This window comes from Pristiophorus japonicus, chromosome 2 (assembly GCF_044704955.1).
Source record: "Pristiophorus japonicus isolate sPriJap1 chromosome 2, sPriJap1.hap1, whole genome shotgun sequence".
Lineage (NCBI taxonomy): Eukaryota > Metazoa > Chordata > Chondrichthyes > Pristiophoridae > Pristiophorus > Pristiophorus japonicus.
In genome coordinates, this window is record NC_091978.1 from 113,168,864 (window position 1) to 113,183,406 (window position 14,543).

The following is a 14,543-nucleotide window of genomic DNA, read 5'->3' on the forward strand; positions in this document are numbered from 1 at the left end:
ACTAAATGCTGTATACTTCAATGCAAGGAGTATAGCAAATAAAGCAGATGAGCTGAGAGCACAGATAGACACTTGGGAGTATGATATTATGGCTATTTCAGAGACATGGCTTAAAGAGGAGCAGGTATGACAGATCAACATTCCTGGTTACAGGATCTTCAGACTGAATAGAGAGGGAGGTAAAAGGGAGGGAGGGTCACGGTATTGATTAAAGAAACTATTACAGCTGTGAGGAGGGATGATATGTTAGAGGGATCATCAAATGAGGCCATATGGGTCAAATTGAAAAACAAAAAAGGGGTGATCACACTGCTGGAAGTGTACTATAGACCCCCAATCAGAGGGAGATAGAAGAGCAAATATATAGACAAATTTCTGAGAAGCGCAAAAACTATAGGGCAATAATAGTAGGGGATTTCAACTATCCTAAAATTAACTGGGACAAAATTGGTGTGAAGGGTATAGAGGGTGCGCAATTCCTAAAATGCATTCGAGAGAACATTTTAGTCAGTATGTAGCAAACCCAACATGGGAGTGGGCAGTTCTGGTTTTAGTTTTACAGAATTAAGTTGGGCAGGTGGAAGGAGTATCAGTGGGAGAGCATTTAGGTGCTAGTGACCATAATTCAGTTAGATTTAAAGTAGTTATGGGAAATGACGAGGATAGACCAGGAATAAATGTTCTAAATTGGGAAAAGCCAACTTTGCTAAACTGAGCAGCATTCAAGGGGGAGATCCGAAGGGTTCACAGCAAGTATGTTCCCTTAAAGAAAAAGGGTGGGACTAACAAATCTAGAGCCCCCTGGATATCGATAGACACTACTATCAAGGAGGAGGAGTGTGAAATATTAGATGAAATAAATATAGTGAGAGAGGAGGTATTAAGGGGTTTAGCAGCTTTGAAAGTGGATAAGTCCCAAGGCCCAGATGAAATGTATCCCAGGCTGTTAAGCAAAGCAAAAGAGGAAATAGCAGAGGCTTTGACCATTGTTTTCCAATCCTCTCTGGCTTCAGGTGTGGTGCCAGAGGACTGGAGGACTGCTAATGTGGTACCTCTTATATCTGTGGACTTGTATTTACTCTGTACAGCCACCAGAGGGCTCATTCCCCAGCGTCCCAAGGGCTCCCATAATCGCTTGGAAGCACAGGTATTTAAGAAGGCTTCAGAAGTTGTAGAGGCGCTCTGGAGACCTGCAATAAAAGACTACGGTCACACTTTACTTTGAGCTCACAGTGTTCAGTCTGACTCTTTCTCCATACACAACAATGAGATACAGATAGCGAACCCAAAGATGCAGAGAACAAAATTCCTGGAGAAATTTTTGGAGGGAGATGATTGGGAAACTTTTGTGGAGCGACGCGACCAATACTTCGTGGCCAATGAGCTAGATGGGGAAGAGAGCGTTGCAAAACGTAGAGCGATCCTCCTCACCCTTGTTGGGGCATCAATGTATGGCCTCATGAAGAATCTGCTCACTCCAGCGAAATCCACGGAGAAATCGTACGACGATTTGTGCACACTAGTCCGAGAGCATTTGAACCCAAAGGAAAGCATTCTGATGGCGAGGTACCAGTTCTACATCTACAAAAGGTCTGAAGGCCAGGAAGTGGTGAGTTATGTCGCTGAGCTGTGACGCCTTGCAGGACATTGCGAATTTGAAGGAAATTTGGAGCACATGCTCAGAGACTTTTTCGAACTTGGCATTGGCCACGAAACCATACTTCGCAAACTTTTGACTGTAGAGACCCCAACCTTGAGTAAGCGATAGCCCATAGCGATAGCCCAGGCGTTCATTGCCACCAGTGACAATACGAAGCAAATCTCTCAGCATACAAGTGCTGCTACAAGTACTGTGAACAAAGTGATGTTGTCTTCGGATCATAACGTACAGGGCAGGTCACACATACCTGCAGCTACACATCCGCAGATGTCTCAGAGTCCACCATCAAGGGTGATGAATGCAAGGCCATTAACACCTTGTTGGCGATGCAGGGGTGATCACTGTTTCCATTCATGCCAATTCAAAGGATACGTTTGCAGGGCTGTGGAACAATGGGACACTCCAATGAGTGTGCAGACGAGCTGCTAAGCCTGTTAAACCTGAAAACCACCACGTTGCAGAGGAGGACAGATCCACGGAGGGTCACTACGAACCAGGGCCTCAGATCGAGGAGGCAGAGGTACATGCGGTGTACATATTCACCACGAATTGTCCCCCGATAATGCTGAATGTTGAACTAAATGGACTCCCGGTGTCAATGAGCTGGACATGGGCGCGAGGCAGTCCATCATGGGCAAAAAGACTTTCGAAAGGTTGTGGTGCAACAAGGCCTCAAGGCCAGTCTTAACTCTAGTTAGACCCGCCTTGGACCCTACCTTTTTTGATCCCCCAACACACACATCAGTGGCAACCGACACCACGGTTGACTACGAAGCAGAACCCATCATCCACAGCAGCCCTGCAGGGCCCAACACACCAGGCAGCCCAGCAAGGCCAGCTGCACAGCAGCCTAGCGAGGGTCCAAACACATGATTCAACAACACCAGCTTTCACACCAAGACAATCAACCAGGGCAAGAAGGGCCCCAGATCGACTCACATTGTAAATAGTTACACTATTGACTTTGGGGGGAGCACTGGTATTTAAGAAGGCTTCACAGGTTGGAGAGGCACGCTGGAGACCTGCAATAAAAGACTAAGGTCACACTTTGAGCTCACAGTGTTCAGTCTTTCTCCATACACAACAGTACCTTTGTTTAAGAAGAGAGAAAGGGATAGACCAAGTAATTACAGGCCAGTCAGCCAAACCTCAGTGCTGGGAAAATTATTGGAAAAAATCCTGAAGGACAGAATAAATCTTCACTTAGAAAGACATGGATTAATCAAGGGAAGGTTGTGTCTGACTAACTTAATTGAATTTTTCGAGGAGGTAACCAGGAGGGTCGATGAGGCCAAAGCATATGATGTAATGTATATGGATTTTACCAAAGCTTTTGATAAGGTCCCATATGGCACACTGGTCATGAAAGTAAAAGCCCATGGGATCCAGAGCAAAGTGGCAAGTTTGATCCAAAATTGTCTCAGAGGCAGGAAGCAAAGGGTAATGATTGATGGGTGTTTTTGTGACTGAAAGGATGTTTCCAGTGAGGTTCCGCAGGGCTCAGTACTAGGTCCCTTGCCTTATGTGATATACATCAATGATCTAGACTTGAATGTTGGGGATATGATTAAGAAGTTTTCAGATGATACTAAAATTGGCTATGTGGTTGATAATGAAGAAGAAAGCTGCGAACTGCAGGAAGATATCAATCAACTGGTCAGGTGGGCAGAACAGTGGCAAATGGAATTTAATCCGGAGAAGTGTGAGGTAATGTATTTGAGGAGGGCTAACAAGGAAAGGGAATACACATTAAATGGTAGGATACTGAGCAGTGTAGAGGAACAAAGGGACCTTTAAGTGCATGTCCACAGATCCCTGAAAGTAACAGGCCAGGTAGATAAGGTGGTTAAGAAGACATACAGAATGCTTGCTTTAATTAGCCGAGGCATAGAATACAAGAGCCAGGTGGGTTATGCTTGAGCTGTATAAAACACTGGTTAGGCCACAGCTGGAGTACTGCATGCAGTTCTGGTCACCTCATTACAGGAAGGACATGATTGCACTGGAGAGGGTACAGAGGAGTTTTACGAGGATGTTCCTGGGAGTGGAGAATCTTCGTTACGAGGACAGATTGGATAGGCTGGATTTGTTTTCCTTGAAACAGAGGAGGCTGAGGGGAGACCTCATTGAGGTGTATAAAATTATGAGGGGCCTAGATATAGTGGATAGAAGGGGCATATTTCCCTTAGCAGATGGGTCAAGAGCCAGGGAGCATAAATTTAAAGTAATTGGTAGAAGGTTTAGAGGGGATTTGAGGGGACATTCCTTTGCGCAGAGGGTTGTGAGGGTCTGGAACTCACTGCCTAAAAGGGTGGTAGAGACAGAAACCCTCACCACATTTAAAAAGTACTTGGATATGCACCTAGAGTGCCATAACCTGCAAGGTTACGGACCTAGAGCTGGAAAGTGGGATTAGATTGGATAGCCTCTTGTTGGCCGAAATGGCCTCCTTCCGTGCTGTAAACTTCTATAATTCTAAGTTAGGTGTCAGCCATGGCTCAGTGGTAGCACTCTCATCTCTGAGGCAGAAGGTTGTGTGTTCAAATTCCATTCCAAGACTTGCACAAAATCTGGGCTGACTTTCCAGTACAGTACTGAGCGAGTTGCACTGTTGAAGGTGCTATCTTTCAGATGAGACGTTAAATTAAGGTCCCATGGTGAACATAAGAAGACCACGGGAGTTCTTCCTGGTGTCCTCATCAATATTTATCCTTCAATAACAGATTATCTGGTCAATATCACATTGCTGTTTTTAGGACCTTGTTGTGTGCAAATTGGCTGCTGTGTTACCTACATTACAACAGCGACTACTCTTCAATAGTGTTTTATTAACTGCAAAGTGCTTTGGGATATCCTGAGGGTTGTGAGGTTATGAAAGACGCTATATAATTGCAAGTTCTTTCTTTCGAGTTTATTTCACTTCGAAAGGTGTCCTTCAGTTCACTAGCATTGTGAGATAACTATTACCTCTGGCTACATTCCAAAATTTCCAGATTTGTCACATGTGTATACTGTTAGAGATCAGCTCAACCTTTAAAAGTTCAAGAGATACACACATATAAGTTAGGCTGGCACAGTACTTTAATCAAAATTGTCCCTTTATTTCCAACTTACTGTTCTATCTCAGCATAAATACAAATTCTAAACATATGTTGATCTGTTTTCTAGAAAATACAAGCTTCAAAAATCAACACAAAATTGCAATATTTTGGACTGTCCATTGATGGACAGTTGGACTTGAATGGTGATACCATCACAGATCTATCAATTGGATCCATTGGGAATGTTGTGCAACTCTGGTATGAGACTTGATGGTGTTTTCTAGTTTCTAATATGTTACAAATAGTTCTCCCATGGTATTGCCCATGGTAGTCTAGGATCTGGAGTGTGGTTTCTGATGTTTATAAGCCCTGCTGCAACCTAAATGCAACCGTGTTACTGAATTGGTTTAAAAGGAGCAATTATCTAAATTGGGCATGTTCTCACTGGAAAAGGGAATTTGAGAGGTGATATGATTGCTGCATTTAGGATTCTAAAGTGACTAAATAATGTAGACAGTGACAAACTATTTCACCTTGTCCAGAACAGTAGAACCAGAGGACACAGTCTGCAATTGAAGTGGGGTAAATTCAAAAATAATCTGCGGCAACAATAGGAGTAATTTTCACCCCCAAGAATGGATGGGTTTGGATGAGTTTTCAGTTAAAAAAAATCTAAATTTCCAACCCGCCCGCTTATGGTTTTAATGGAGGCATGTCCGGGGCCGGATGAACAATCCACTATCGGGATTTGGTCGGTCAGTAAAAGATTTTAAGGAGGCCGTGTGCCTCCATTTTAACACGATTTTTTATTTTTTACTCAAGGAGGCTGGCAATCCCAGCAGGTAAAAGGACACACGAAGGGCCAGATTTATAATGTAGTGCATTTGCAGCAATGCTTTTGGGCCAAGAAGTGTGGGAGTATTTTTTCCAGGCTCATTAACCAAGCCTCTTTACAAACCCTGTCATCTGCCGACTATCCCCCACATCCCCCATGATCTCCCCCCAACCTCCACAAACCCCCTCCACTCGACCTCCTCAATCCTCCTCTCGACCTCCACGATATCCTTCTTGACGTACATCTGAAGTGCTCAACTTTGATCTCCACCCCCCATGATCTCCCCTCTCCCCCGTCGATCTCAAACTCCCTGCAATCTCCCACCCCACAATAACCCCTGCACCCCATAACTCCCTCCCTCCTTTCCACTCCCCAGATGCGGCCTTGTGCCACAGGCTTTCAAGTCCGACAGGCAGCCACCCTAGCAATCAGGCTGGCTGTTGGGCAGGAAACCTATTGAAAAAAATGTAAAGATATCTTGCCGTTATTTTTTGCAGGATATTCGAGAAACCCTTCCTTACGGGTTTCCCATCTGGAAATCCTCTCCCCACGCCCCCGCGCCCCCCCACCCCACTGCTCTCTTCACAGCCCGAGTAAATATTGGGGCCAATATTTCAGTGAATGAGTGGTCACTCTATGCAGCAGACTCCCTATGGTGGTAGTAGTTAGCATTGATTTATTCAAATGCAAATTAGATAGATTTCTTTCAGAAAATAACATACAATATGACACGTGGTAAGTGTAACATGCTTGGCAGGTGACTTTGAATTCATGGTCCCGAAAACTCGTCACCACTGGGGTTTTCCTGACCTCATGTCTGGGTCTGTTGTAGAAGATTGATTGCTATGATTATTCAACAATTCCATTATCATTGTATCATTGTATCATGTGACTACCAGAATGGTAGAAGGCAAACTAGATGAACCTTCGTCTTCTTTTTGTATAGTAATTTTTATATTCCTATACAACAAATTTACTGAAGCAATGTATGGTATCACTGACAAGTAAAACACATTTAATGTTACTGATACAGAAAGATATGAATCTGTCTGAAAAATATTTGTAATACTATTTATCTAACATTCCTAAAGCCTCGTATTCCCAGTTACCTACATTCTTGAACATTTGATATTTTTTGTTCTGTCAGCTGTGGTGGATTTGCAGTGTTTACTTAGGGCTTATGTATGTGCTTATTCCTCCCTCCCCTGGGAAATAAATTAAGGATAAGACTGTAGAAAAACAGTGGCAAACATTTAAGGAGATATTTCATAACTCTCAGCAAAGATATATTCCAGTGAGAAAGAAAGACTCTAAGAGAAGGATGAACCATGCGTGGCTAACTAAGGAAGCTAAGGATGGTATCAAATTGAAAACAAAGGAATACAATGTTGCGAAGGACAGTGGAAGGCCAGAGGATTGGGAAATTTTTAGAAACCAGCAAAGGACGACTAAAAAAATGAGAGTAAACTAGCAGGAAATATAAAAACAGACAGTAAGAGTTTCTACAGGTATATAAAAAGGAAGCGAATAGCTAAAGTAAACATTGGTCCCTTAGAGGATAATACTGGGGAATTAATAATGGGAAACAGGGAAATGGCGGAGACTTTGACCAAATATTTTATATCAGTCATCACGGTGGAATACAGTAAAAGCATTCCAATAATTGATAATTGAGGGGCTATTGTTGGGGGGACTTAAAACAATCATTATCACTAGAGAAAAAGTACTAGGCAAACTTATGAGACTAAAGGTGGACAAGTCCCCTGGACCTGATGGCCTGCACCCTAGGCTCTTAAAAGAGGTAATGGATGTATTGGTTATAATCTACAAATAATCTCTGGATTCTGGAGAGGTCCTAATTGACTGGAAAATGGCAAATGCAACACCCCTATTTAAGAAAGGAGGGAAACAGAAAGCAGGAAACTATAGACCGGTTAGCCTAATATCTGTTGTTGGGAAAATGCTGGATTGGAGTCCATCATTAAGGAAGAAGTAGCAGGATATTTAGAAAATCATAATGCAGTCAAGCAGAATCAGCATGGTTTTATGAAAGGGAAATCATGTTTGACAAATTTTTCATGTATTTTGAGGATGTAATGAGCAGGGTGGATAAAGGAGAACCAGTAGATGTGTATTTGGATTTCCAGAAATCATTCGATAAGGTGTCACATAAAAGGTTACTGCACAAGATAAGAGCTTACGGGGTTGGGGGTGATATATTAGCATGGATAGAGGATTGGCTAACTAGCAGAAAACAGAGAGTCAGGATAAATGGGTCATTTTCAGATTGGCAAACTGTAACTAGTTGGGTGCCACAGGGATCAGTGCTGGGGCCTCAACTATTTACAATCTATATTAATGACTTGGATGAAGGGACCGAGTATACTGTAGCCAAATTTGCTGATCATACAAAGGTAGGTGGGAAAGCAAGTTGTGAGGAGGATGCAAAGAATCTATAAAGGGATATAGATAGGCGAGTGAGTGGGCAAAAATTTGGCAGATGGAGTATAATGTGGGAAAATGTGAGGTTATTCACTTTGGTAGGTAAAATAAAAAAGCTAATTATTATATAAATGGAGAGAGGTTACAAAATGCAGTGATACAGAGGGATCTGGGGGTCCTTATATATGAAACACAAAAAAGTTAGCATGCAGGTACAGCAAGTAATTAGGAAGACAAATGGAATGTTGGTCTTTATTGCAAGGGGGATAGAGTATAAAAGTAGGGAAGCCCTGCCATAACGTTGGTAAGACCATAGCGGGAGTACAGTAGACAGTTTTTCTCTCCTTATTTAAGGAAGGATAGACTTGCATTGAAGGTAGTTCAGAGAAGATTCACGAGGTTGATTCCTGAGATGAAGGAGTTGTCATATGATAAAAGGTTGACCAGGTTGGGCCTATACTTATTGGAGTTTAGAAGAATGAGAGGTGATCTTATTGAAATGTATAAGATTCTGAGGGGGCTTGACAGGGTAGATGCAGAGAGGATGTTTCCCCTAGTGGGTGAATCTAGAACTAGGGGGCATAGTTTCAGAATAAGGGGTTGCCCATTTAAAACGGAAATGAGGAGGAATTTCTTCTCTCAGAGGGTGGTGAATCTTTGGCATTCTCTCCCTCAAAAAGCTGTGGAAGTTGGGTCATTGAATGTATTTAAGGTGGAGATAGACAGATTTTTGAACGATAAGGGAGTCAGGGGTTATGGGGAGCGAGCAGGAAAGTGGAGTTGAGAGCAGGATCAGATCAGTCATGATCTTATTGAATGGCAGAGCAGGCTCGAGGGACATTTCAGCCCAGTTAACCCTGCAGATTCATCCTCACAAACATCTGAGGGCTGATCTCCAAGTTGCAAGAGCTCTCCCAAAGATTAGTCAAACAATAGCCTGACATAGTCGTATTTGAAGAATATATCTATTAGCCAACAATGCAGACTGCCCCATAAACATCCCAGGGTATGCCCTGCAACAATTGCAGGATTAACCCACCAGGTAGGTGCATGGTAGTATGCAATCAGGTGGGTTTAGCCCAGGGAGTCTTCAACGTTGATATGGATTCCTTCACGTCTCATGGTTTCAGGTCAAACAAGATCAAGGAAACTTCCTGCTGATCATTACTTACAACCTGCCCCTCGCATCCCCCTCAGCTAATGAATAAGTTCTCCTCACTGTTGAACATCATTTGGAGGAAGCTCTGAGGGAAGCAAGGGTATAGAATATACTCTGGTTGGCAGACTTCAATATCAATCACCAAGAGTAGGTCAGTAGTACCACCACTGACTGAGCTGGCCAAGCCCTGAAGAACATAGATGCCTGACCGGGTCAGCTGCAGGTAGTGAGGGAATCAACAAAAAGAAGTAGCATATTTGACATCATACTCACCAACCTACCTGTTGGGGATTTGTGTGTCCACAACAGCTTTGGTAAAAGTGACCACCGCACAGACCTTGTGAAGACAAAGTCTAGTCTACAGGATTCACTGTAGCAACTCAGCAAGGTTACTTCAACAACACTTCCCTCCCCTGCAACATGAGAAGTACAAGAGTAACAACGTCATGGGAACACCAGCCCCTCTAAGTTTTCCACCAAGTCACATACCTTCCTGATGTGGATATATATCATAAATCCTTCAATGTTGCTGGGTCAATATCCTGAAATGCCCCACCTAACTCCATTGTGGGAGCAACATCACAAGGACTAAAGCAGTTCAAGAAGAAAGCCCACAACCACCTTACAGGGCAACTAGGAATGGGATATAATTGTCGCCTTGTCAATGCTGCCCATAATCTGAGAACAATTTTTTAAATTTGCACAGGAATAAGGGCCAAAATCATGTCAGCCTTCAGTCACCATGTTTTGTAGTTGCTGCTTATGATTAATTTGGATGACTGAGTCTAATCCATTGGTATGTGGACATAAAGGTAGATATTTTAGCTTTCCTCATGCAGTTACTGTACTTGCTTTAATTCAATTAGTGCTTCACTATCATTTAAGTATTGATAGTCACAATGTGTTTTCATTTCTTTTTTCAGGTCACGAAGCATTGCAAATGTAAGTGTTTCATTGATATTTGAGCCAACAAAACTGTCCATTTTGAACAAAACTTGTCTGGTTAATGGAAAGAGTCAAATTTGTGGCCAGATTAAAATATGCTTCCAAGCTACAATCAAACCTGAAAAACCTGGATCTTCAATCAGTAAGGATTATTACATGTTATCAACTATTTTATTTTATTTTATTTAGATATGGTGCGATACACAGTGTCAAAATCAGTTATGTCATTTTATATTACCAAGATTTACATTGACTGACAAAATCAGTATGGCTCTGAAATTACATTGGGGTTATCCTGTCTCCCAGCATACCTCCAGCCAGGTTTCCATTATTTTTTGGTGAGGTTCCACCAGTCTCCTGCCAGAGTTATGACAAGGACTGGGACAACCCCAGTAGAATTTCAGGGCCCATACATTTATAGATTTGATTTTATTCTTATTATTTACACTTTCTAGTTCAGTAAGAAATCACAACCTACCTGGGTTTACAGATAATGGGGTGGTTCCAACCACTAAATCAAGCTCCAAAATAGGAATTAGGCCCGGTTGTTAAAATGGCTCAGACCTCACATGGTGCCATCATGGGCAATTCCCATTCACCCCAGGCTTCGCACACTGCATTCTTGCCCCAAATTAAAATTGACTATAAAGGGTTTATATGATTGTGACTTACACCAGTCAAAAGTGAACGGACTGGACAAAGTCAGATACAGTATCACAAGGATTCCAACACAAACTCTTCGATGGTGGTACAGAGATAAACCCAATCCAATGTGGAGAAGAGGGATACTTGGTAAATGCCTTGTGTTATATATGTAAACTTGTATTTACTCTGTACAGCCACCAGAGGGCTCATCCCCTGGATCCCATAATCCCTTAGGAGCACAGGTATTTAAGGAGGCTTTAAAGGTTGGAGAGGCACTTTGGAGACCTGCAATAAAAGACTACGGTCACACTTTACTTTGAGCTCACAGTGTTCAGAATGACTCTTTCTCCACACACAACTGACTTTTTCGTACTGGGCATTGGCCACGAAACCATACTTCACAAACTTTTGACTGTAGAGACCCCAACCTTGCGTAAGGCCATAGCGATAGCCCAAGCGTTCATTGCCACCAGTGACAAGATGAAGCAAATCTCTGAGCACACAAGTGCTGCTGCAAGTACAGTGAACAAAGTGATGTTGTTTTTGAATCGTAACATACAAGGCAGGTCACGCATACCTGTAGCTACATGTCCGCAGATGTCTCAGAGTCCGCCATCAAGGGTGATGAATGCAAGGCCATTAACACCTTGTTGGCGCCGCGGGGGTGATCACCATTTCCATTCATGTCGATTCAAAGAGTACGTTTGCAAGGGCTGTGGAACAATGGGAAACCTCCAACTAGTGTGCAGGTGAACTGCAAAGCCTGTTAAACCTGCAAACCACCATTTTGCAGAGGAGGACAGATCCACAAAGATTCACAACGAACCAGAGCCTCAGATCAAGGAGGCAAAGGTACATGGGGTGCACACATTCACCACGAATTGTCCCCCAATAATGCTGAATGTTGAACTAAATGGGTTCTCAGAGTCAATGGAGCTGGACATGGGTGTGAACCAGTCCATCATGGGCAAAAAGACTTTCGAAAGGTTGTGGTGCAACAAGGCCTCAAGGCCAGTCTTAACTCCAGTTCACACAAAACTAAGAACTTATACGAAAGAACTGATTCCTGTAATCGGCAGTGCTACCGTATAGGTCTCCAACAATGGAGCGGTACATAAGCTACCACTCTGGGTGGTACCAGGCGATGGTCCCACGCTGCTCAGCAGGAGCTGGCTGCGAAAGATACACTGGAATTGGGATGATGTCCGAGCGATATCGCCCGCTGACGACACTTCGTGTGCCCAGGACTTATACAAATTTACTTCGCTGTTCGAACCAGGCATCGGGAAATTCAAAGGAGCAAAAGTGCAGATCCACCTAATTCCGGGGGCGCGACCCATCCATCACAAGGCGAGAGCAGAACCGTACATGATGAGAGAAAGGGTAGAGATTGAACTAGACCAGCTGCAAAGAGAGGGCATCATTTCCCCGATCGAGTTCAACGAGTGGGCCAGTCTTATCATCCCAGTCCTCAAGGGAGATGGCACCGGCAGAATCTGTGGCGATTACAAAGTAACTATCAATCATTTCTCCCTGCAGGACTAATACCCACTACCAAAGGCCGACGACCTCTTTGCAACACTGGCAGGAGGAAAGACGTTCATGAAGCTGGATCTGACTTCAGTCTACATGACACAGGAACTGGAGAAATCATCGAAGGCCCTCACCTGCATCAACACGCATAAAGGTCTTTTTGTTTATAACAGATGCCCGTTTGGAATCCAATTGACAGCGGCAATATTCCAGAGAAACATGGAAAGCTTACTGAAGTCGGTCCCGCACACTGTGGTTTTGCAGGACGTCATCTTGGTCACAGGTCGGAACACAGTCGAGCATCTGCAGAACCTGGAGGAGGTTCTTAGTCGACTCAACCACGTTAAACTCAACTCAGGTTAAAACGCTAGAAGTGCGTTTTTCTGGGCACCTGAAGTGGAGTTCCTGGGAAGGAGGATTGCGGCAGATGGCATCAGGCCCACCAACGCGAAGACGGAGGCAATCGAGAATGCACCGAGGCCACAGAACGTGATGGAGCTGCGGTCGTTTCTGGGACTCCTGAACTACTTTGGTAACTTCTTACGAGGTCTCAGCACACTGTTAGAACCACTGCATGTCTTACTATGAAAAGGGGATGAATGGGTTTGGGGCAAAAGCCAAGAAAATGCCTTTGTAAAAGCGAGATAAAAGTTATGCTCAAACAAATTGCTTATGTTGTATGATCCATGTAAGCATTTGGTACTAGCATGTGATGCGTCGTCATATGACGTCGTGTGTGTATTGCAACAAGCTAATGATTTCGGAAAACTGCAACCAGTTGCTTATGCATCCCGCAGTCTGTCTAAGGCTGAGAGAGCCTACAGCATGATTGAAAAAGAAGCGTTAGCGTGTATCTATGGGGTAAATAAAATGCATCAATACCTGTTTGGGCTAAAATTCGAATTGGAAACTGACCATAAGCCATTTACATCCCTGTTCTCCAAGAGTAAAGGGATAAATATCAATGCATCGGCCCGCGTCCAGAGATGGGCACTCACGTTATCTGCATACAACTGCGCCATCCGCCACAGTCCAGACACAGAAAACTGCGCCGATGCTCTCAGTATGCTGCCATTGCCCACCATAGGGGTGGAAATGGCGCAGCCCACAGATCTACCATGGTTATGGAAGCATTTGAGAGTGAGCAATCACCCGTCACTGCCCGGCAGATCAAAATCTGAACAAGCCAGGACCCCTTACTATCTCTAATCAAAAGCTGTGTGCTTCATGGGAGCTGGTCCAGTGTCCCAGTGGAAAAGCAGGAAGAGATAAAGCCATTCCAGCGGCGCATAGATGAAATGTCTATATAAAAGGCAGACTGCCTTCTGTGGGGCAATTGAGTAGTGGTCCTCAAGAAGGGCAGACACACTTTCATAAATGACTTCCACAGTACCCACTCAGGCATCGTAATGATGAAAGTGATAGCCAGATCCCACGTGTGGTGGCCCGGTATCGATGCGAACTTAGAGTCCTGCGTTCACAGATGTAATACATGCTCACAGTTAAGCAATGTACCCAGGGAGGCGCCGCTAAGTTTATGGTCTTCACCCTCCAAACCGTGGTCTCGGGTACACATCGGCTATGCAGGTCCGTTCTTGAGTTAAATGTTCCTTGTGGTTGTAGACGCGCACTTCAAGTGGTTTGAATGTGAGATAATGTCAGCTAGCACGTCCGCTGCCACCTCTGAAAGCATGCGGGCCATGTTTGCCACACAAGACCTACCCGATGTCCTGATGAGCGACAATGGGCCATGTTTTACCAGTGCTGAGTTCAAAGAATTCATGACCCGTAACGGGATCAAACATGTCACATCTGCCCCGTTTAAACCAGCGTCCAATGGTCAGGCAGAGAGAACTGTGCAAACCATCAAGCAAAGCTTGAAGAGAGTAACTGAAGGCTCACTGCAGACTCGCCTATCCCACTCACTCACTGGGATCCCACTTGCTGAACTGCTCATGAAAAGAGCACTTAAGACAAGGCTCTCGTTAGTTCACCCTGATCTGCATGAACAGGTAGAGAGCAGGTGGCTTCAACAAAGTGCATACTATGATAGCGCAAATGTGTCACGCGAGATTGAAATCAATGATCCTGCATTTGTATTAAATTATGGACAAGGTCCCAAGTGGTTTCCCAGCACTGTCGTGGCCAAAGAGGGGAGCAGGATGTTTCGGGTCAAACTTTCAAATGGACTCATTCACCAGAAACACTTGGATCAAATCAAATTCAGAATCACGGACTATCCTGAGCAACCCACCTTAGACCCTACCTTTTTTGATCCCTCAA

General features: G+C 43.9%; 1 protein-coding gene across 2 annotated transcripts in view; it reads left to right on the forward strand.

The window, feature by feature from the left end:
* Window positions 1-14,543, forward strand: part of LOC139240204 (integrin alpha-2-like) — a 233,106-nt gene that overhangs the window by 134,964 nt on the left and 83,599 nt on the right. For both annotated transcript variants that reach the window (XM_070868661.1, XM_070868671.1), the window contains exons 15-16: window positions 4,829-4,959; window positions 10,061-10,224. In XM_070868661.1, coding sequence (XP_070724762.1) covers window positions 4,829-4,959; window positions 10,061-10,224 — 295 coding nt within the window. The remainder of the gene's footprint in view (window positions 1-4,828; window positions 4,960-10,060; window positions 10,225-14,543) is intronic.